This window comes from Hoplias malabaricus, chromosome 15, assembly GCF_029633855.1.
Source record: "Hoplias malabaricus isolate fHopMal1 chromosome 15, fHopMal1.hap1, whole genome shotgun sequence".
Classification (NCBI taxonomy): Eukaryota; Metazoa; Chordata; class Actinopteri; order Characiformes; family Erythrinidae; genus Hoplias; species Hoplias malabaricus.
This window is the reverse complement of record NC_089814.1, coordinates 36,431,143-36,455,704: the sequence shown is the minus strand read 5'-3', so window position 1 is coordinate 36,455,704 and position 24,562 is coordinate 36,431,143. Positions and strand designations below refer to the sequence as shown.

At 43.5% G+C, this 24,562-nt stretch overlaps 1 protein-coding gene across 1 annotated transcript in view; it reads right to left on the bottom strand.

The window, feature by feature from the left end:
* Positions 1 to 6,181: 6,181 nt before the first annotated feature.
* The window catches only part of ammecr1 (AMMECR nuclear protein 1), a 47,602-nt gene continuing 29,221 nt past the window's right edge, over positions 6,182 to 24,562 (bottom strand). Inside the window, exons 3-6 of the mRNA XM_066646339.1 lie at positions 17,664 to 17,778; positions 12,419 to 12,509; positions 10,802 to 10,898; positions 6,182 to 6,542 (exon numbers count right to left, since the gene is read on the bottom strand). Of these exons, the coding sequence (XP_066502436.1) occupies positions 6,428 to 6,542; positions 10,802 to 10,898; positions 12,419 to 12,509; positions 17,664 to 17,778 (418 nt within the window). The 3' untranslated portion in view covers positions 6,182 to 6,427. The remainder of the gene's footprint in view (positions 6,543 to 10,801; positions 10,899 to 12,418; positions 12,510 to 17,663; positions 17,779 to 24,562) is intronic.

Below are 24,562 nucleotides of genomic sequence, written 5' to 3'. Positions count from 1 at the left end.
AACACACCACACTCCTCAGAGACAGTCACCCGGAGGAAACCCACACAGACACAGGGAGAACACACCACACTCCTCACAGACAGTCACCTGGAGGAAACCCACGCAGACACAGAGAGAACACACCACACTCCTCACAGACAGTCACCCGGAGGAAACCCACACAGACACAGGGAGAACACACCACACTCCTCACAGACAGTCACCCGGAGGAAACCCCTGCAGACACAGGGAGAACACACCACACTCCTCACAGACAGTCACCCGGAGGAAACCCACACAGACACAGAGAGAACACACCACACTCCTCACAGACAGTCACCCGGAGCGGGAATTGAACCCAGAACCTCCAGGCTCCTAGAGCTGTGTGAGTGTGACACCTACCTGCTGCGCCACCGTGCCGTCTTTAGATTGCAGTTCTCAATAAAAAAAAAAAGACACCATTAAATGTTGATCTTTCAGAATTTTTATTGGATAAATGATTTAAAAGGTAATAACAATGTTTAAAACTACATTATCATCGCCACAGCCATAGCTCACATACCCACTGATAATCCACCTATATATAAGATCCCCCCCACACACATTTTTTTGTTGGTTTTGTCATTTTTCTACTTTTTTTATTTTTGTGTTTGGAGCCATACTATAATAGTCTTAATAAATGCCCGTTTCAAGTCTCACACTAACAGCAAATTCAATGGGGGAAGGAGAGAGGGGGGTCTAGTTCTACAGGGGGGAGCGTCTTCTTTTTTTCCCAGTTCATTATTTCATCAACAGTTTCAAGTTAATAAAGCAGAGAGAGAGAGAATCCAAACTCAAAATATAAAGAATTAAAAGAAAGTGGTGGGTATGGGGGGCTACGCCAGGCAACCCCGAGCCCGCTGTGTGCCATGCAGCACAAATCCTCAGTCAGTGTGTGTTACACGTTCAAAACTCAGCTCAAAGTTCCAGAACATAGAAAACCACTAAAATAATTTAGAAACTAGATCCAAAATTGTTTTTTTTTTCTTTTTTTTGAAAAGAATCAACTTTCGATGTACAAAAACAGTCATTTTTGATTACTTTTTTGTTTTGTTTTTATGTGTATTTTCTTACAAAATGTTCTCAAACACAAGTTTATTGTAGTTCTTATTCATGTCATTTATTATTATTATTATTTATACTTTTTTTTTCTTTATCTATCAGTGCGATTGTATACCAGTGCTGCTACTGGGTCCAGAGTAAAGAAAAGAGGCTTTTTCTTCTTTTTTTTTTTTTTCTTTTTTCTTAAATGGCATTTAAAAATAAGGATCAACGCATCTTTTATATAAAGTATAACTGCTGGTCTTAGGAAAAAACACATTAAGAAACCCATGAATCTAAGAGGCACGCTATGGGGTTTTCTTTTTTTTCTTTTTTTAAAAAATATACATAATAATAATAATAACAATAACAACAACAATGAAAAAATAAAAAATGAGCAACCTAGTATTACACAGTCGACGACACCCAATGAGGGGTCAAAGACGGCTACAATGAAAATTCATTGAACTTAGGTTGCTAAAACTACTTAAAAGAAAACAAAAGTTAGAAATCGTACAAAACAAATCTTTAAAAAAAAAAAAAAGTGAACAAACACAGAAAAAGACGTTTCCCTTGCAGGGGTGTTTTTTTGGAAGGACAGGAAGGCAGGTCTTTAGAGCAGCATCTGGACATGGCTGGAGGCATCTTTGGTTCGGTCGAACACACAAAGGTAACGTGAGCCTACACATTCCAAACAGGGTTTCAGGAACGGGATGGAGGAGAAGCAGGAACTAAACCTGTGTGCACCGTGTTGAAATGACACTTGTTTTCGCTCCTCATGAGCCAATGGTTGTAAATACAGAAGTGAAGAAAGGAAGAAGATTTTTCTTCCTCGGAGCCAGAATAGTTGATGAACAGAGAAAATGGCCACCAACGAGCATACTCTCGACTCATCTCGGTCTGAACGACGTGACGGTGAGACGGTTCTCCATTTCGCTAAGCTTCCAAGTGTTCGAATGTCTTGGGCCCAGAAACCGCTAGTGCCAGGGACCGCTTCCATAACCCACGTCCCCAAAGTGCATTTTCAAAAGTGGACTACTTCACTAACACTCCGACGAGCCTTCAAGTATTCACAGATAACACAACTGGAGCAGGAATTCACGAGAGAGGAAAAAAAAACAACAACAACGAAAAACTCTTGCTGACTTTCAACTGAAAAAGAGTGGCCAAGGTGTGGGAGGGTCTGACAGTACTAAGAGAAAAGCAGCATCATGTGTTTACTCTATGGCATTGTCCATAAAGGAATGAGCAAAAACCAACTCGACGGCCGATATCTGTCAAAGCACTGAGTCGTTTCTCAGGACGAGTGTTGAATGCGGAGAGTGTTTTTACGACTGAGACCTTTTTTTAAGAAACATGTCAGGAACCACTACAAGGAACACCTGCGTTACAGAGCGGACGTAAAGGGGGAAGTGACCTATCCATGCTCCGCCCACAAAGCCATGTTTCTTTGCTGCTGTCCATGTGGCAGACGATCTCTACGGGATGCTGACGAATATCTGTTTAACACTAACATCATCAATAGTCTTGGAATCTAAAAACGGTAGTCGTCATTTTCAGCCTTTTGATTTTTTATATTATTATTATTTTCAAAGTGTTCAGACGATGTGTTGAAAAAACTGAGCATTTTGAGCGTAGTCTTTTGGTCACTAGTCAATTATCAGCACTTCAAGATGAACAGCTATGTATCAGTAAATATGAGGAAATGTATAACGACGTAGAACAACTTTTAACGGAAAATGTTTACTCTGTGATTAGAACGGGAAACCTGGCGGTGTCTCGTGACTCCAAACAAACCCATGCTACAGTTCCTCACTGGACTCGACAGGATCTCCCGTAACGCTCGTCCAACCTCACCACAGTCGTGAAAGACAGCATTTATGGGCGGAGTCGGGATCGGCCGGTTCTAGCTTGTGCGTTTGTCTGTCCTCGCTCGTCTACTGCACGACAGACGGGATGAGAAGCGTATGCCCGTTCCCCCCAGGCCATGAGGGAAGGATGGGGTTAGACTCGTGACTCCTTGTCCTTTCAAACCTGCAGGAAATTTTCAATCTGTTACACTTTTATGAACAAAACAAACAAACAAACCAAAAGAAAAAAAACACCTGTAAAACAGATCTGCATATATCAAGGATAAGAATAAGTCTGATATGATCGATGAGTCCGCATGACCAGTCACATTTAACTGCGACCACCCCCCAACCGTGAGGTCCAGTAGCACCATTTTATATTGTCTTTTTTTTTTCCTCGTCTATAGAGTCTCTTCTAGCAGTGAAACAAACATGCCGTGATTTCAACAGGAGGCCTTCCGTACATGCAACAAATGTATTGCAGATGTGTATACATTAGTTTTACATGTATTTAAAACACTTGGTGTACTCTGTTTTGCAGCAGAAAAAAAAAAAAAAAAAAAGATTCAGTTTGTGCTGTAGTCGAGCGTGGACCAGAAAATGGTGACCTGACAGTTCAACAATCTGGAGACGGGGGGCGCCGAACAGGAACAGAGACAACAGCAACCTCTAGTCTGAAGTACACGGGCTAGAGTGGGTTCACGTGAGACGTCTGCAGGCTCTGGCGCCAGACAAAAACACGTCAGTGTGTGTTTTCACTGGTCTTCATGACGTTGACAGAGAAAGAAAAGTCACAGCTGGGCGACAGGAGCGAACGCCTTTGAGGCGACGTGACGAGCGACGAACAGAAAAAAGAAAACAAAGCTGGAGGCTGCTGGCTCTCTCAGTTTTTGCAGTGCAATGGTGGGAGTCCAAAAAGGGACTTTTTCAGTCATGACAAAGATTTTAAACCTCCAGAGCAGCATTTTACAGGTCCACGTCTCTTCAAACCATTGTTAAGGCAACACAACTGAAATGAAGGTTCTCTTTTTCTTTTTTTTATTGTTTAAAACTTTCAAGGAGCTGGAGATGACTGTGGATGGAACACCAAAAAAGCCCTTAACATTTTGCATATGAAAACAAAGAGAAAGAGTCCTCCTCGAGCAACAAAAAGCATCTCAGCCTTTGCCCGCCGCCTCCGGTGACAGTGACTGAATCTCAAAGCTCTGTCCTGCACTGAATTTACTGAGAACAAGAGGTTTTTATTATTATTCTTTTTTTTTTTTTGACTCTAAACATGCCCCGGAAAGAAATGATTTTAAAACAGTTCAGAAACAGTTTTCTTTCTTGCTCAGGGGGGGAAAAAAGACTGGCTATTTTCTCTGAACGGAACGTGAAGGTAAAACATTGAACATCGCGACTCAATGCCAGAGACGCCGCGTGGTTTATGAAGTGCGCCCCCGGAACGGCCGCGTGTGCTTGATGTGGAGATTCACGACCCGATCGTATCGATTATGGCAACCGTGGTCAAGCTTGTGGCATTTGGATCGTGGATGTAAACTTTTGCTCGTGCCAAGCATCATGAGGTGTGGCGGCGGTGGTTTGGCATGAACGCCTCCAGTGTGAGGTAATGTCTTGCTGCGCGAGTTTCAGCGCCACCACGAGGACGCAAACGGATCGGCAGCACTGCGGCAACAACCGGCGCATGCGTCATCAGTCTCAGAAAACTCAGTATCCTGGTCAAGAACAGAAAAGAACAACCACACGAGGGGGTGAAGAAAAACGGAGCGAGCGACCACCCTGACGAAGCATGCGTTAAAAAAGAGTATGGCTTTTTTTTTTTTTTTCATTTCCATAAACCTGTCCCTGTGGTTTGAACTAAGTCTCTTGCACAGATTTCCTCTCTGTGAGACAGAAATAAAGGTTTTAGAAGAAGTGGCTGAGGGAGGGTAGTCTCTCCATCAGCCCCATAATGCCGTGTCCTCGGGTGTGCTGATATTTTGCTGGTTTTTAGCAAATCGAGAGCCCCCATCTTCACGTCCTCCACGGTCGACTTTCCCTCCAAAGATAAAGCTGTAAATTCTTGAAGAAACTATTTATTGAATAGAACAAGGATCCCCCCCCCCCCATGTCAACAACCACCACTCTACACAATGGATTTAACCCCACCCTCCCCCCGTTTGTTTCCCTACCCTCCCTCATGAAATAGACACACTACAAACCAAAAAGTCGACTGTTCGTCCGAGCCAAATCCTAATCAAAAAACACCATCAATGCGACAGGTGGCTCTCCCTGGCATCGTGGGAAACATTTCAGTTTTTAACTTAATCTAGCGCTTTCTTCTGAGTTTGTCCACACATCAACGCGAGTCTAACACCACACAGAGGAAACGGGACACTGTCTCGAGCTAGTCCTTCTTTGGCTAACTCCACAGTAACGAAGCATAACAAACCCCAAAGCCCACGACAACAAGGATTTACCGACTTCAAAAACACCACCCCTCACACAACAGTCAATCGATTTTCAGAAGAAATCACACAGAGAGGAAAAAGAATCACAAATAAAAACAACTAATGAGAAACGATAAAAGCAAACAAAATAATAAATCGCCCTGGAACGTTAAGAACCGAACGGACACCACACGAGTTTGACCCCGGTTACGTCGTCCGGATGGAAACTCTTACGATAAAAACTGCCAACATTTGAAGTATTAAGCAGTGATTGAATAAAAGAAAGCCTTCATGTGTTGGAGGTCTTTTCCCACACGTAAAAACTCGATTAAATCATCTGGCATGAGTGGTCATCTAGGAAAATATTGCAAACTGATTCTGCATTTAAACTCCAGTTCAGCCAATCAGCTGCTGATCAGACATCCGTGATCCAACCCACAGCGATGGTAGGTTCAACACTCAGCCAGCTGCACTCATTATTATTCGCATCCTCTGCCTTAAAGAAAGACAAAAAGACGAGCCGCCAGACCAACGTTAGGTGAGAACGCCCCATCGACGGACGTTACAGGACGTGCGAGTTCCATCGTGCGTTGTAACTTGGGCCAAAAAACATGAAGCGTTTCCTCAGCGTAAAGCTTTGCGTTCATAAACTTAGAGCAAATTCCCAATGGCAAAAGACAAGCCCCTCATTAATGACACATTTCCATCCACAGACTCAAAAACCTGATTAGGATTGTTGGAAAAGAAAAAAAATATTTTAGAAAAACAAAATGTAGGATTTATTTGCTTTTAAAAAAATAAGAAAAAAGGGGATAAGTCGATATATATATTTTTATATATATGCTGCAAAAACTAAATTAATAGAAAGGATAAAAAGGAGAAAATAAATGAGATTTTTTTTTTCGCGTCATAATCATGATGCTTCTTTGCCACCCGCTGCCATGCCGCCATCTTGGAGACCGTTGGCATGGCAACGGAAACTATCATCATAAAATGGTACAGTAGTAGAGATAGCTAGACCATGAGGGGGCAGGCTCTCCTGGGAAGAGGTCCGCGGAGAGGTCCAGTGACTGGTCATGCGGCTCGCTGTCAGGAATAATGGTTGTAGGGGGGGAGAGGGTGCCCGATGCCGTTCTGGTAGTGGTGGTGCTGGCGATGGGCGATGTACTCCGCGTAGCTCATTGTCATCTTTTCGCTACGGTACCTGGAACAACAGAGAGAGGTAAAGATGGGGGGGTGTACCTTCAGGAAAATATGAATCCAGTGATGAGTACATCACGGCTCCACGGCTTGAATTGAGCTCAGCTTTCAGACGTATTCTGCACACAACGTGGATCAGAAACATTCTCTAATGGTTTATAATATTAATGAAATATAATTAGTGTCCAATCTTCCAGTGATAAAGGAAAGCACTGACCTGTACATGGCATTATTTATCACAACTAACACTCAGACTAGTGCTGGACGATAAAACCATCTCGATTTGTCTTCGATGTTTCAATAATGACGATAAACTTTGCCCAACCTTCGTTCCTATTCACTGTTAACAGCCGACGTTGCAGTAAACTGACATTAGAACGTCTGAACGTGAGAAAATAAACAAGACAATAATACGTTTAATTCAACTGCTTTGGGTATGAATTAAAACCTTTATTTATAAATATGAAATGCATATTCATTGGCCATAAAAGCTGGTTTATGCTTCTGCGTTGACGTAATGCAGTGCTTCGCAGAGCCTTTTATCTGTTCCAGTGTCCAAACCAACATCTGAGGACATTTCCTTTGGGTCGTTTGTGTGACAGTCTTTTACACTTCGCGAGGGCTCTGTTCAAACGCAAAGCCGTTCTCCCGCTCAGTTTTTGAGTCAGATCCGATGGCAGGCTGCTTCTCTTGTCAACAAGATTTCTACTTTCCCCACCGTTACAAGCCTTTTAACGGGTCAGGACCTTTACCTTTACAGTTGAGAACTTGCATTGTGTTTTTTTACTTATTTAAATGATTAAGGTGGTACTTCCCTGAACGTATTAATGATATAATTACTTACTTTTTGTTTTAAAGAACATTACACTAGACGTGATTCATTACCTGAGGAGAAAATAAAACTATTTGAAGTAGATGTTCTTTAAAAACTGTAACAGTGTTACAAAATTGTTCAATTGAGTTTGATCTTCACAGAGAAATATATCATAGTAATACATTTGTCCTCATCGCTCAGCTCCATCAGAAATGCAGGGCCTTGGAAAACCACCACCTTCCATCAACGTCAATCAACTCACCTTTAACAACCGGACAGAGCTTTAATGACTGACGGATGTCTCCACGGTTACCGACTGAGATCAAAACAGCTCACATCTACCGCCTCCCAATCTGTTTAACCGAACTAAATCTTTCCTGTGCGGTCAAGTTGCATAATCCTTGGGACCGAACAAAGAAATGGCGCCTCCATCACAGCCAGGTTTTGTCCTTCTCTGGTCAACTGTTCAAGCATCAATATTTAATCCCAAACTCCTAAATCATTCAGTGTCTGAGAAAAAAGCATCCTGGCTGCGGACACGTGTAGCGTTTGTTCTGACAGATGCACGGCAAGAGTCACACACTCGGTCACTCCGCAGCTGTGCGCTCGCCTGAATGAGTTCTGGGAAGATGCCTTCCACAAGAAACGGCGAAGGAGAAGGCCAGGACAAAATGGAGTGGCTGAGATAGAGCTCGAGCAAATGAACAGTCCTCGTGTTTGACAGAACCAGATGGAACCCAAAGACGTCAGCAGGGATTCGGTCACCAGAATCTAGATTGAGGCTTCTTGTTTGGCTCTAGTCCTCCGCCCACCAGCAGGCGAGGCTTCAGGGCCCTCTCACACTCGAGCTTCTGTCGGGTCGCCTCCAAGTCGAGGCTTCAGCTGTTTTCTTCTTGTGAGAATATGGAAAGGGAAGGCAGATCTCTGCCAGGTCTTTGGAGGGAACTTTCTCTAAATCTGAGCAGTGATCTGTGACCTTCTGTGGAAATATTAACAGGTTCTATAAAGTTACACCGTGGTCTTTTTAACTGAACCAGGTTAGTCTTATTGAGATCACTGACCTCTTTTACGAGGGACACCTGCCCAAAAACTCCAGCAACACAGAGTTGCAACAAATAATACACACGCAATCATTTTCAGATAAATACATCTTACGCAAGACATCTATTTACACAACGACGACACTTAAACGTTACTGTTGTGGTTTCCAAAGCCTGTGGTATCCATTAGAGACGGTGGTGGTGTTGGGGGTAGAGTGTGGAACCTGTCAAAGATGTTTAAAAGAGGCACTGACGTATTTAGCTGGTGACGTGGACACAATCAAACAAAAAGAACACCACTACTGGACTTTATTGTGCCTCCTTCCATTAGATACTCTTCCTTTTTCATCAGCGAGAGACTGAACCTTGAGCTATCAGTAGTTTTTGGGGAAAAGTGGCTACATATGCTACAGTTCTCACACCTTGACTCAAGTTCACACCAGCTCAGGTGTTGCAGAGGTGTTTAGAAAGACTGAGAGAACATTAGCATGAGGAAAGGTCTGAGCTCTACTCTGTTATGATCATCTCAGACGAGACACGTACGCGCTCAAAACGTTTCTAGACATGCATCATACTGAGGAGTAGAGCTGGACGAAACAGACAAAGTTTATATCACAATATATTTCTTGATTTTGGTCGATACGAAGTACAGGGTGGGCCGTTTATATGGATACACCGTAATTAAATGGGAATGGTTGGTGATATTAACTTCCTGTTTGTGGCACATTAGTATATGGGAGGGGGGAAAAGTTTCAAGATGGTGGTGACCATGGCGGCCATTTTGAAGTCAGCCATTTTGGATCCAACTTTTGTTTTTACAAAAGAGGGTCATGTGACACATCAAACTTACTGGGAATTTCACAAGAAAAACAAAGGTGTGCTTGGTTTTAACTTAATTTTAACTTACAAGTTTTTGACCACTTATAAAATGTGTTCAAAGTGCTGCCCATTGTGTTGGATTGTCAATGCAACCCTCTTCTCCCACTCTTCACACTCTTCTTGGTCGTCGTGGGCCAGTTGAATGGCCCCCAAGGTCTCCCGATCTGACCCCCTTAGACTTTTATCTTTAGGGTCATCTGAAGGCGATTGTCTCTGCCGTGAAGATACGAGATGTGCGGCACCTGAAACTACAGATACTGGAAACCTGTGCTAGCATTTCTCCTGCAGTGTTGCTATCAGTGTGTGAAGAGTGGGAGAAGAGGGTTGCACTGACAATCCAACACAATGGGCAGCACTTTGAACACATTTTATAAGTGGTCAGAAACATGTAAATAACTCATGAAAGAATAAAGCTACGTTAAAACACACCATTGTTTTTCTTGTGAAATTCCCAATAAGTTTGATGTGTCACATGACCCTCTTCCCATTGAAAAAACAAAAAACAAAAGTTGGATCCAAAATGGCCGACTTCAAAATGGCCGACATGGTCACCACCCATCTTGAAACGTTTCCCCCCCTCCCATATACTAATGTGCCACAAACAGGAAGTTAATATTACCAACCATTCCCATTTTATTAAGGTGTTTCCATATAAACCCCCCCCCTGTATTTCTGATAACGAAACAAACCGTATAAAAGCTAGAAAACTGCCAAAAACAAAAAAGAAAACAGGACCCCACTGTCAAACATAAACCTCTGGGCTTTGTCAATAGTAATATTTTTAAACTAAATTTTAAATCTGGTGCTGAACTGACGACAGCGCCCTCTAATGACCGTCGGTCAGTGACAGATGCTGTAAGTGTGTACTGAAACACTGAAACACTATATTTATTGATACTGAACTGTTGTCCTGCCCCACTGAGTAATCAATACAATTTGGAAACCTTGTAAAACATTCAAATGAAACCGACAGCTGTGGAGTCGCTGTGTACGAGCTTAACGTCATCACGCTCAACGCCCAGCACTGTCTAGAGGGGTGTAAAACAGTTGGATGAGCAGGTTTCCACAAACAATTGGAAATAATGTACTCGTCTTTAACACACCTTAATGACACCTAGCGAGACAAGAAAGGCCTAAGCCTCCTGCTGTTTCTGTGACGATAATCACATAAACCATGGCTCACATGGGCTCTCGATGGCTGTGCTGCAGGTACAAAGCCAGACAGCTGTCACTCAGCAGGAGTGGGAAGCTTTTCAGGACAGGAAACTGAAGGTAGAGAAGGTTTATAGGGTGTAGCGTAGGAAGGGGAGTTGCCAGCGTGGCACGCGTCTAGAGAGTGGCGGTGAGTGATGCTCTTTGGCGTCTCAGTAAAATATCTCCTGCCTGTCCCCCGGCGATTTAGAGGTTTTTTGTCTGAGTTTGAGAGTTAAAATCCACTGGTGCAATCCCTGGTTGTACAAGTGCCACACAATAACGTCGTGTACAGTCTGGTACTTTCTAAATCCATGTATTTAAGAAGGATTCTCTTACCTGGTCAACTTGATGGTCTTCCTGAAGTCATTTGTGATGGGGGCTTTGTAACCTCCCTTTCGAAGTAAGGAATCTATGGTCTGAATGTGGTCCCATCCTGCAATGGCACAATGTTTTATTTACAGAAAACAACACTACATTTAAAGAACAATGTTTAAAGACGAAGAATAAATGTTGAAACAGTTTTTTGCAGTGGTCCTTTATTTCTTAAAGAACTGTCAAAATTGCACTTCATTCACACAATCCTTCACAAACATCTTAGGCACCTGATATTATTATAATATTCACAATAAGTGTGGTGCCTGTAGATTTCAGACTAAGCCAAGATGAAAGTATCTATGGGCAGGCAAACATTATCAGTTAAGATTGAACTGTAATGAAATCTGCATACGTGGGAGAACCTGCACTTTTGCAGTTTAAAAGAAAATAGTGAAGAGGTGTTTTCAAACAGCTGTGAGTAAACACCCTGGGAAAGTAAGTAGAGCTGGGACACAGCCATGGAAAGGTCAACTGGTTCCATTTATTCTCTCTCATCCTCATTCCTTATTCTTCCTCCCTCCCTCTTCCTCATTCTCCCTCCTTTATCCTCATTCCTTATTCTGCCTCCCTCACTCTTCCTCCCTCCCTCATCCTCATTCTTCCTCCCTCCCTCCTTCTTCCTCATTCCTTATTCTACCTCCCTCACTCTTCCTCCCTCCCTCCTTCTTCCTCATTCCTTATTCTGCCTCCCTCACTCTTCCTCCCTCCCTCATCCTCATTCTTCCTCCCTCCCTCCTTCTTCCTCATTCCTTATTCTACCTCCCTCACTCTTCCTCCCTCCCTCATCCTCATTCTTCCTCCCTCCCTCCTTCTTCCTCATTCCTTATTCTGCCTCCCTCCCTCATCCTCATTCTTCCTCCCTCCCTCCTTCTTCCTCATTCCTTATTCTACCTCCCTCACTCTTCCTCCCTCCCTCATCCTCATTCCTTATTCTTCCTCCCTCCCTCTTCCTCATTCTCCCTCCTTCATCCTCATTCCTTATTCTACCTCCCTCACTCTTCCTCCCTCCCTCATCCTCATTCTTCCTCCCTCCCTCCTTCTTCCTCATTCCTTATTCTACCTCCCTCACTCTTCCTCCCTCCCTCCTTCTTCCTCATTCCTTATTCTGCCTCCCTCACTCTTCCTCCCTCCCTCATCCTCATTCTTCCTCCCTCCCTCCTTCTTCCTCATTCCTTATTCTACCTCCCTCACTCTTCCTCCCTCCCTCATCCTCATTCTTCCTCCCTCCCTCCTTCTTCCTCATTCCTTATTCTGCCTCCCTCCCTCATCCTCATTCTTCCTCCCTCCCTCCTTCTTCCTCATTCCTTATTCTACCTCCCTCACTCTTCCTCCCTCCCTCATCCTCATTCCTTATTCTTCCTCCCTCCCTCTTCCTCATTCTCCCTCCTTCATCCTCATTCCTTATTCTACCTCCCTCACTCTTCCTCCCTCCCTCATCCTCATTCTTCCTCCCTCCCTCCTTCTTCCTCATTCCTTATTCTACCTCCCTCACTCTTCCTCCCTCCCTCATCCTCATTCCCCCTCTCCCTCCCTCTCACTCCATTGGTCAGTGAGGTCTGGCAGAGATTCTAATCTCACCTTGCTCCTTCGCAACCTCTGGCAGGTAGGTGGCGGTGCGCTTTGATCCTTTTTCATTGAAAAATTCTATCCTAATGCCATGAACACCCACCTAGAAGAGTGCAGAAAGAAAAAAAGGGGGGTGGGGGTTTGGAAGAGAAGACAGTGGTGAACATCCGTCTTTGACATGAGGCTACGAGAGGAAAAAGTTAATTACACACAACAAACTCCACATGTCAAAGCATCATCCCCTGAAGACGCTGATGAAAAGGAAGCTTGGCAGGTCTCATATGCATCAGAGGAGATACGTAACCGCCTTCTCCTTTCTGCTTCTGCGCTATGGTCTTGTGATAACTGAGCTCATGATGTGGAAGAGCGATATTACACTGCGACTTGGAGAAAAACAGCACCACCCTACAACTGCTCAGCCCCGACGAACAAGGACCAGCTGGAAAACCCCTACTACCATCATCACCATCGTGCAGCAAAGTCACCTGACACAAGCAGAGCTAATACGTCACTGCGTCTCTAAACCTGTATTAATACACACTTAATACTAAATCTAACCAGTGTTTGAGTGTGTAGTAAAGTCACATCAAGTGAGTGCACACTTAGAAGCAGTCTGTTTTTGAGTACGGCCGTGACGAACCCTACTCCCCCGCAATCCAACGAGGAACACAGAGGCAGGAGCTTCTCACATTGGGAACTACTTCAAAAGGATCTGTCCCAAATAGTGCCCTACTCCCTACATAGTGCACTTCACAGATGAATAAAACCAATTCTACACACTACTCCACAGACAGTAGTTAATACTTTTTGCAATAGCCTGCCACATTCACATTTGTAAGGTCAGTACATAGTACATGCTCTATAGTACACAACTGAGACGCAAAAAGACTCATCAGGTTATAGACATGCCATATGATGTGTTACTAGTCCTACTCAATAGTGGTTTGACTGATGCCATCGTCCAATATCGAGAACCCTACGTTCTAATGGTGTCTTTAAAAAATCATGGCAAACAATGTGCTGATGTTGAGCGATACTCTTCTATAACGGCATCAACTTCAAACTTTTTATATTAATATATTGCCACATATTACAATATAATCTTCAATAATGAAGGATTATTTAGTTGTTGTTTGTTGCCTCACAGGTCACTGACAAGGCTTGTGCTGTAAACACGCTCCGGTATTAAAGGTGGGATGTGCGTTTCTGATGTGGCTGGGAGCTCCGTCTGCCTCTGTGTTTAGGTTCTCCTCCGTGTGGTTGATTGGACAGAGTCATGTGACTACAGCGCGGTGGTGTGGTTTTAAAGGGACAGTACATAAACACAGTGGGGATGTACTTACAGAACTAGCGAATAAAAGGATGAAAATAATTAAAAGAAAAAGCAATATAATAAGATCACAGCGATTAGAAGTTCTGAACATCGATTACGTTAGTTTCGATTATTTACCCGGCCCTAACCTGCGATATTAAAACACTACAACCCTGGATTTGACTCAGATTACTTGCATTTGGTGGATTATGCCAAAATGAAGAAATACCCACAAGGTGTGTCTGAATTTACAGTCAACTATGACACGAATCATTAAAAATACAGCAATCACGGGGTAATGAAGAAGCCCATTCACCCTGAAACGTCAATAAAATACTACCTCAGCATCTCAGTCACCAAAAAGAAGCCATGCTTAAACTGGGTCAGCGCGAACAAACGCACCTCAGGACTGGGAAGAACAGGACAAGGTTCCAACAGCTAACTGCGGCGAGAAAAATCGACAATCGACATTTGTGTTTTCCAAAGCTAAGGATGCCTTGGCCTTGACAGCTGCAGTGTTGGGCAGTGGATTACAGACAAGTGAAAGGCACAAATCTCGTGACGCTCTTATGTCAGCTCCTGCGGCAGTGCGAGTTGAGGGAAAGGATCGGAGAGCTGCAGTGAGGCTGGATTAGAGGGAGCTCTGAATGTGGGGAGGGAGCGGATGAGAACGAGGGATGAATGGAAGGACAGGATACAAGCCCAGCGGTGAGCCTGCGCTAACAATGAGGCGGACAGGGTCAAGGATTGTTCTCTGCGGCCAGTTACTAGGCTGTGCACACAAAACACACGCGTCATCATGGCTCCACACCCAGGGGCACTTCTCTGCTGCCACCGAGGGTCAGTGAGGACAGCGCTAGCATGCACAGACTGCATACTGGGGTGTGTGTGTGTGAGGTTGTGAATCATCAGCGCTTTGAGGTGTAATGCCAGGCTTAGCCTATGGGGCCACGCGTTTCATTAGGACGTGTGGCTGCGGCGAGGAGCTAACGTGGCTAATCACCTCTTTTCCAGTTTGAGTGTGGATTCAAGCCCTAGATGCTAAGGCTACAGTGCACATTATGTTTATGTTTCACTGTCTTTTTTTTTCAAACAAGACCTGGGATGTTTAACACTGACATTGTTTTGTTCAAAACCTTAATTTAAAAGTTTAAAATATAAAAGTGACCCATTTATCTGCATCACATTTGTAACCAGAGCCATGTTCCATCCAACTGTCCGTCAGAAGGGAAGAGCTCAGGCTGCATCCCAAATAGTGCCACACTCCCTCCCTAGACAGTGCCCTTCACAGATTATGAAATTAAACGTACGACCACCAGACAGCGCACGCATCTTATTTTATGACTTACACTGTGCAGTACATGGGGTGTAGAGAGACATTTGAGATTCAGCTTCGGATTCGCAGCTTTCCATCTCTCTCTGCTCACGGCAGAGAAACGCCATCTGGAGGTTTTTAGACAACGGAGAGACTCCAAACGCTGAAAAGCACCAACCGAGATGAGGATGTTGCTCTATTCCTGCTCCATAGGGGGGTAACACTGACTTATTTTTGCTGTTACAGTTACATTACTTAAGGTGGAACTGACTAAATTCAGGAGAGCGCTAACTGCATGAAAGTAAACACAGAGGGAAAGTGTTTCAGTGGGAATTCAAATATCACTGCTGAAATGAATATCAACCATTAGCCCACAATAGAGCGCCAACCATAAGACTTCTTAATAAGGAGTGAACAAGTATCTAACCTGTTATCATTCATTGAAGATAAAATATGGTATTGTAGTGCGTCTTCACTCGAGTTTTATCATGGGCTCTGCCCACCCTACCCTCAGTGAAGGAGAGAAGGCGGCAGAGAGAGAAATAGGTTACAGCCTGATGGACCTGGGAGTAAATCTGAGAGTGGAGTGCTGGTTTCCATCTCGCTGTTGATCAATGGGGTTTGGAAACGGCACCACAGCGGGCTATCTGTGAACTGTAATGCGGTCTATAGGGAATACCTTCTCAACAGGATCACCCAAGGGTGGACACAACACCTGCCTCTACCTGCCACCTTCAGACGTGCGGTAATGGAACCGAGAGCAGTCAGCAGGGAAAGTGGGGACTAATTAGAGCGCATACAAACAGCGTGGGTTTTTCCCTCCCTCTGGAAGCATCTCATTCATTGATTCATGAGATACACTTTCCATAATGTCTCTGGCTAATGGAATCTCATATATCTCATATCTAGTGACTATAATGGGTAACAAGAGCCTGCGATATTGACGTGATGCATTCAGGCAGATGCATGAAACTCCTGTGGATATCATCTTTACAATCTCATCAGAAACAATCATATAATAAAAAAAAACGTTGTTTCCATATCTGCTTCTCCATTTAGCTTTCAGAGCACGGCTTTTTACCTTTAACAACAAAAGTAGTATTATTATTCCTAACTTGTTAAAACCAAAAAAGTCGTGTTTTAATAGAAATACTTTTATTTTGACTTTTAACTGAACTAAACAACATTATAAACAAACTCAAGTGTACTGCATCTGGTTTAGGAGTCTTTTTCACTTCTTCAATCAGAAATCATCTGATAAAAATGCATCTAAAGAGTTTAGACTGTGGAGTTCCTCAAGGGTCAATAATGGGACCTCTATTGATTTTAATATATATCAATGAACTATACTTGCAGCTAGTGTTGCTGTGTTCTTTACTTAATTTTCACACCTATTTTAATAGATGACACCTATTTTTTTCCTTAAATCTGAACGATTGTCACAAACTAATCTCTCGTATAAATTCCGAATGATAAAATACATATTCAAGCTTTCTTTAGGACATCACCTGGACAGTTTACACTTTCTTACTGAGGACCTTCAATATGCAAGTCTCCCACCTACTAATCACCTAATCACAAATACAGATTACATCCAATTCCCTCTCATTTAAAATGTATATATGTATTTGGTTGTTGTTTTTATTCAATTCAATTTTATTATTATATCGATTCATTATTTTTTTTTCTCCTTTCTTTGAGGAAAAGGACTTTGTAAAAACTCTGGGCTTGACATTTTTATTTTATTAATGCTGCCCCTGCAGAATCTCTCATTTTTCTGTTGTTCTTTTGCTTGTGTTTACTATACCTTCGTGTGCAAATAATAAGCAAATAAAAAAAAAAACTTCAAACAGCAGGCGTTCACGTCGTGTTTCAGAGCATAAACTGCACTTCTTTCCACAAGGCTGCTAAAGGTAAAAGAATAAAAGTAAACTGATTATCATCTGGTATCTTCACAGACTTCAGTTCATTTTCACCAGTGTCCACTACTACATTATATAACTACACAATACATTACTACAGCCTAGTGGATGGATATGTTTAATTGCTGTAATAAACATGCTTATTCAATAATTACAATTCTCTATGGAATATTTTTAAAAAGTGGTTTTGACATGAAGTATGGAGAAGCCTGTTCACCCCAGGACTCATTTAAAAATTATTTTGCAGATTACTTTGTAGTTGCGAAAGTAGTTAGTAGCTTAGTGGTTAACACTGCTGCCCACCACATGGCAAATTAAAGTTTAAATCCCAGCTTGGGCACCAAAACGTATTGGCTAGCGTCCATGGGCAAGACTCCAAATGCTACATTGGTCTGCCTCTTTAACATAAAAAAATAAAAGTGAGTTGGCAACAAATATATATTAATGTACATGGCTTTAATGAGGCAAAGCCACATTTTATTTATTATATATTGTTATATTATATGTATGTGTTAAACAGAAATTGTACATTAAACTTTGATCCCTGAAAACGTATAAACTTTTCTTTTGGAAAATCAATAAAACATGGCATTTTACCGAGTCGTTCAAATCTGTGCCAAACACTGCGTAAAATATAAGAGTTAAAATGACACTAAAAAAAAGTGTGCAGGCCAAAGAATGGCTGAAACGCTCTTAACATGCTCTCACCTCCCAGTCTAGGTAATCACCAACATCCTCAAAGTTGGTGAGCAGAGACACTGAGCAGAAGAGGCGCGGCAGCTCGTCCCTCGTCATCGGGGGAAAGCGGCTGTCTTTAAGGGCACTGCAGAGGAAACAGGGAGGAGAAGGGCATTTGAGACACAGCCACATGAGGCATTATTACACAGCAAACTTGACTCAGAACTTCAACAAACAGATCAGAGCTGTGAACCACACTGTTCAAGGTACATTACAACCATAAAGAAAAGTTTAACTACTGTTTCAACTGAAGGAAACACGTCTCCACCCCTTACACAGCAGCGTCAGAGCAGTGTCTAGAGTGTAATATAAAAAACTCCTTTATAAAGATGTACCCTGAAGCTGGGCTACTGTTTGGCGGTGGACTTTGTGGTTTATTAGAAATTGTGTATTATTTGTACGCTTTTAAATCAGAGGTGCATCTGTGGGTTTCGTTATGTCTGAAAGGGAGATTGCCCATTTCTGTATGATAAAGGCGCAATGCATTATGGGCACTGTAGTCAGAACACATTTAGGGATTTAAAAGATTGGACAAAAATAAATCTAAAGCTGCTTGTAGCTTTATTTCACACACACAAAGACCATACACATTTAATATAGTCACATGCTGCTATAAGCTTCAGATTCTGATCTTCACAAACGTGGAGGTGGGATTACATAAGATACCGAAGCAGGGCTGGCCACGCTACACGCGGCTCTGGGCCTGGGGTTGGCCTGGGACGCGTTTAATTCTGTAATTTTGAGGTTAAACTGTTAAGACTGATTTGTTTGAAACAGAAACGCTCCACTCCCCCTCAGTTAGAGGGCAGATACTTCACGGCTGCTAAGCAGAGAACACGCTTCTCATTGGCCATCACTTTCATTTAGCCAATCAGCAGCCAGAGTCAAGTCCATCATTTAGTGCTGCATCCAATGGAGTCACAGTCCTTCCTCCAAGGGTTTGTTTTTTTGGGCTGAAACAATGATTTACAGCTCTGCATTTAGACAAAGGAGTGTGGTGTGTTCGCCCTGTGTCTGCGTGGGTTTCCTTCAGGTGACTGTCTGTGAGGAGTGTGGTGTGTTCTCTCTGTGTCTGCGTGGGTTTCCTCCGGGTGACTGTCTGTGAGGAGTGTGGTGTGTTCTCTCTGTGTCTGCGTGGGTTTCCTCCGGGTGACTGTCTGTGAGGAGTGTGGTGTGTTCTCCCTGTGTCTGCGTGGGTTTCCTCCGGGTGACTGTCTGTGAGGAGTGTGGTGTGTTCTCCCTGTGTCTGCGTGGGTTTCCTCCGGGTGACTGTCTGTGAGGAGTGTGGTGTGTTCTCTCTGTGTCTGCGTGGGTTTCCTCCGGGTGACTGTCTGTGAGGAGTGTGGTGTGTTCTCTCTGTGTCTGCGTGGGTTTCCTCCGGGTGACTGTCTGTGAGGAGTGTGGTGTGTTCTCCCTGTGTCTGCGTGGGTTTCCTCCGGGTGACTGTCTGTGAGGAGTGTGGTGTGTTCTCCCTGTGTCTGCGTGGGTTTCCTCCGGGTGACTGTCTGTGAGGAGTGTGGTGTGTTCTCCCTGTGTCTGCGTGGGTTTCCTCCGGGTGACTGTCTGTGAGGAGTGTGGTGTGTTCTCCCTGTGTCTGCGTGGGTTTCCTCCGGGTGACTGTCTGTGAGGAGTGTGGTGTGTTCTCCCTGTGTCTGCGTGGGTTTCCTCCAGGTGACTGTCTGTGAGGAGTGTGGTGTGTTCTCTCTGTGTCTGCGTGGGTTTCCTCCGGGTGACTGTCTGTGAGAAGCATGGTGTGTTCTCCCTGTGTCTGTGGGGGTTTCCTCCGGGTGCTCCGGTTTCTTCCCACGCTCCAAAAACATGCTGGTAGGTGGATTGGAGACTTTAAAGTGTCTGTAGGTGTGAGTAAATGTGTGAGTGTGTGTCGCCCTGTGAAGGACTGGAACCCGCTCCAGGGTGTGTTCCTGCCTTGTGCCCAGTGATTCCGGGTAGGCTCCAGACCCACCGCCGCCCTGAACTGGAAAATGGTTACAGATAATGAATGAATGAACGAAATATTCTTAGGATGTAAGCCAAATAAGGTCTATATTCCAACAACGGCAGCAAGTGTGTTTAAACAATTATTTAATTTTTTTACTTTGCAAAATCCCCTACCCTCACAAGGGCCCAGCGTTCCTTATTTACATTCAGAAAGTAGGCAACACCCATCTTTATACAAGTGTGGCTCTTCCATTCATTCATTCATTTATATACATTACTTAGCATACATGTATTTTTGCTGTGTCTAGTGAACTCTCGTTGACAGGAAGATCCTAAACAAAGACTGTTGACAGGGTGATGCTGCAGCGCCCCCTAGTTGACAGAACGTTGCTGCATCACCACACACTGGCGGCGCAGTATAACCTCAACCAACCACTTAAAACCGGTGGGGTCTGGGAAGTGAAAACCAAACGTAAATATGAAGATGAACCCACAACACTTTTTCCTAAAGCTACATTCCAACCAAGTAATACATGACGTGTTCATGAGCTACAGCTGAGAACACACTGGACGCCACATTGGAATTATATGGCATTCTGCATGAGCTGCCTTTAGTAAAATTATTATTATTTAGATGCCAACCCCATCCGTATTTTCTAAGCCATGATGGAGAAGACCCAGTCTTTCTTATAACACAGGGTTCTTAAATGCTGCATAAGGTCTCGAGCTTTAAAAGCTTAGAAAACAGCAAAAGGCCCTTAAACTAAATTTAAGCTGAATGTACCTTTAGGAGCGTGTATTCAGGTGAGCCTTCAAAATCTATTTGGATTTGCCAGCAGCCACTGGAGCATACAGGTCTACTGGACTTATTTTAGCTCAACAGCCTGCTAATGTAGTGCCACTGGGAACACCTTTCCTTCCAGTGGAGTGTAATATTCAAAAAATACACAAACGTGACTCAAAGTACAACATACTCAGCCATATATTACCATCCGATTAAATATTGTACAGAGATGTATATCTATTTAATAATCAATGCTTTAACTTTCACTTTGGCTATGTTCACACGGCACGTGAAAGTGGCCCAAACCCTTTTTCGTTCTTCTGATGCTCACACAAAGCTACATTTGCCATGTGACCGACATCAGTCTGAACATCCTTCTCCAAAAGTGACCCACAAGCGCAAGGGGACAATATAAGTAAGGCACCTAAGCCCCAAACGCTCCCCGGGCGCAGTGACTATGTGGCCGCCCACCGCTCCGGGCACTGATCACTGCCCCCTAGTGTGTAAATGTGTGTTTCACTGCACGGATTGGGTTACATGCGGAGAATACATTCCTCCGTGGCTAATAAAGTGATTCTAAATAAGTTCAACTGAAGTAGTACAGGACTATATTGTGTACTACAGAGTGTAGAGGAAGACGTTTGAGATTCATCTCCTAGTGGTGTGGAGGTGTAACTGCAGAGTGACTCAGACACCGGCGCAGGATTGTGTTGTTGACATCTCCAGTTATGTCATGTTTGGACAGAGTTACTTGATTAAATAGTGAAGATTAGATTTATGTCAAATGTTTACTAAATCAGGTGTTAATTAAGCCATCACTAGTTGTATATTTCTCTCCGAAATGCTTCAGATATAGCGTATTTTTAATTGTTTGCCAGAATCCTCTGAGTCTATAAAAAGCACCCCCCCCACACACACACACACACTGCTGACTCGACAGCTCTACATGCCTCTCCCGATTTCAAGGCAAGGAGTGTAAGTGATGCATAAGGGACCGAGCCTTCCGTCCTCGCTACAGTTCTTAATAAACTGGTGTCAGTCACGAGGGCCTCTGCGCGCAGCTCCACCACCAGGCCCTCAGGCACCAGCTCATAGAGCTCCAACTTAATCACCCACACACATATGGGTCACTACCGGCCTGCAGAGACAGCTGCACTCCCACAGAGCGGAGTACAAACAAACACAGTCACAGCCACAGAAACAGGTACGATCATCTGAGAATATCTGAGGTAGTGACACAGTGTCTAGTAAATAAAGAAAAACATGAACACAGTATCAGAAATGCAGTGTTCCTTTAGAGGAAATTAATCTCAGGGCTGTTCTAATCTACTATCGCCTAGATTAAAAAGAGAACATATCAAAGGCCCTGTTTGTTCTGCCCAAGACTGTAAACAAGGGATAAAAAAGAGCCTTTCTGAATTTGTGCTGCTCCTTACATCAAGCACAGGCGTATCAGAACTATAGCTTGGTTCTTTCCAGTGAAGTGGCCGCGTTTCTACAAGTTCAGAGGAGAACCGAGGATACGTCACCAGTGCGGGTCGCTGCTGTGGCTGAGTAAAGCTCCGTAGCTAAAGATAAATTGTCAGAGTCATGACAGGGTCATTGTTTATTCTGTGTTCACCGTGGAGTCAAGTCAGAGTGAGATACAAGACTGTGTAAATGTTGCTGAGTTCAAAAAGCGTCCTGCTGAGATCGTGAACAGTGGAGAAACGCAACCAACGTAGGGTCACGGCTCTGACCAACGCTCACTGTTTCGCGCCAAACACAGCCCCAGAAACACACACAAACAGAGCGTATTCCTGCTTTATTTCCCATTATTTATTAATGAAGTCTTGAAAATGACCCTGTGCAGCCCCTCTGGGTAATAACTGCACTTGAGTCTCTGAGCTCTTTCTTGAGTTACGCCCACAGATGATGTCATGGTTCGCTCAGAAAAACCAACTCTTCTTTGGTTCCAGCTGGGAACCAACCTTTCTGGTTTCGCGAAACCGTTTATGTCATTGGAAATGCACCGAACTGTTACAAATTTAGTTTACAAACTGGAAGCTTTCCAGTTCCTTGTTGGTGGAAAAGCGCTATAACTGATCTGAGGTGACATTCACAGGCTCGATGACAAAAAAAATACAATTTTAAGAGGTTTTAAGCAGAGGTTTTGAGAAAACAGAGAGAAAAGTGCCAAACTCGATACAGGAAGTAATGGAGTTATGAAGCTGGGCAGTGTGTTGCGCCCATGGCTTTTATCATCCAGCAAGCCAGGCCTCAATGTAATTAACTTTATCTGAAAGCAACTCGACGGGCCGATAAGCAAAGACGGGCTAACAGAGGGAGCAGGAGTCCACGAGAGGAAAGAGAGTGACGTTTGTGTAAAAGACAGTCCTCGCAGTTAAATCTGACGTAGAATGAACGTGGAATTTCAATCTCGCTGCAACCTCAAGAAAAGAGGGATATATTCATTACATCCATTAATAAAGAATCAATACACCATGGCTTCCTCCTGCTCCACACTCCACAGTGCTGCAGCCCATCAGTCTGTCTCCAAAACTTGGGGTAAGTTATTGCATCCGGGCTCATTACCAGGAAAAAGTAGGCCGTTTTTGGAGCAGAGGTCTATTTCACGCATAGCTGCTTCATAGATCCGTCAGAAGGAAAAAGCACAACAAGCAACGGTCAGAAGGGTTCGGGGGGGATGCATGGCTAGAGCCCATTAGCCACCAGAACAATGAATAAACAACCAACTCCATTCCATCAGCTTTTCTTTTGCTACTTCAACAAAGCACTCCTTTCTGAGGGCAGTGTATAGTCACTCAAAAGAAAACCTCCCAAATCCATTTGAAAACACTAAATGAACCGGCAGAACAAAAAGTAAAAAGAGACTTGCATATCATCACTGTCCAACGAACGGTTACTACATCATCGAACAGAGCCGCTGTCCTTCACACGGAATATTTCATGATAAAATCAATAAAACGTTTTTACATTGACCTCCATTTGAAGTTGAGAAGGGTTGTGTTATTATTTTGTGGAGATTCTTCCATGTTCTTCTCTGGACAGTGAGAATACGCTTCCCCTATAAAGAAAAAGGTACCATTTCAGAGATAAAGACCTGTCCTGCGTGTTATTTTTAGGGCGTCAGAGCTTTAGCCGTAACATTCAGTGAATATTTGGATATTTTTTCTTTCAGAGAATCCACGTTCGCCGCCTGCTTTAAAATCCAGAGGAGGCTTCATGGTGCTGCTTTAATTCGAGAGATAAAAGCTGACAAAATGAACTGAAGCCCCACACTTTGTTGTGGCCGTTTTAGGATTCATTCAGGACTTTTATTTTGACGAGGCCAAATTCAGGTGGAGTGTGCTTTTATTCATTTACATTTTTTAAATTTAAACCACTGCAGAAACTCATCAGAACCTCATCAGGGGTAGAGCCTTTTTTCAAAAGCCACGTTTTTTTTTGTTTGTTTTTTTTTTTAAACCCAGATTATTTGAATCTCAAAATTAAAAACCTAATACAGTGGAACCTCTACCTATGAACTTGATCCGTTTCGTGACCCGGTTCGTAAGTGGAAAAGATCGTTTCTCGAGCCAATTTTCCTCAATTAATGTGTTCCAGTCCCCACCCCGAAAGTCACCCTTTCTGCACTGATCTATGTTTACAACACTCTCAAATTAGTAAAAAATACATGTAGCGTTACTAAAAATAAAAGAGAAATACAGTGGAAACAGTGATAAAAAAGAAATAATAAAGTTGTAAGTGGTTACACAGCGCTACCTTGAAGACGTGACGACTGGCTGGAGGAGTAACACAGGCACTGGCCGTATGACGGGAGGTGGGGGGGGGGTGGAATAACGGAGAGTAGGCGGTGAATGTGGAGAGACGAAGCGTAGATACGGCTTAACTTAGCACAAATTTCAGTGTCTGCTATTTACACTAATGCTAAATTGCTAAAGCTACAATGTGCTAATCTTAAAAGCTCACTCCAGTCTGGGGGCGCTGGGAGACTCGCCTATTGGGGTCAGTGGACATTTCCAGCCGCCGGCTCGGAGGAGGCTCGGGTTCGTTTCTAGAGTTGTGGTTCGTTGGTGGAGGGGAAAAAAAATATTCAAATGCCCGGTTCGTATCTTGGACAGTTCGTTAGTAGAGGTTCCACTGT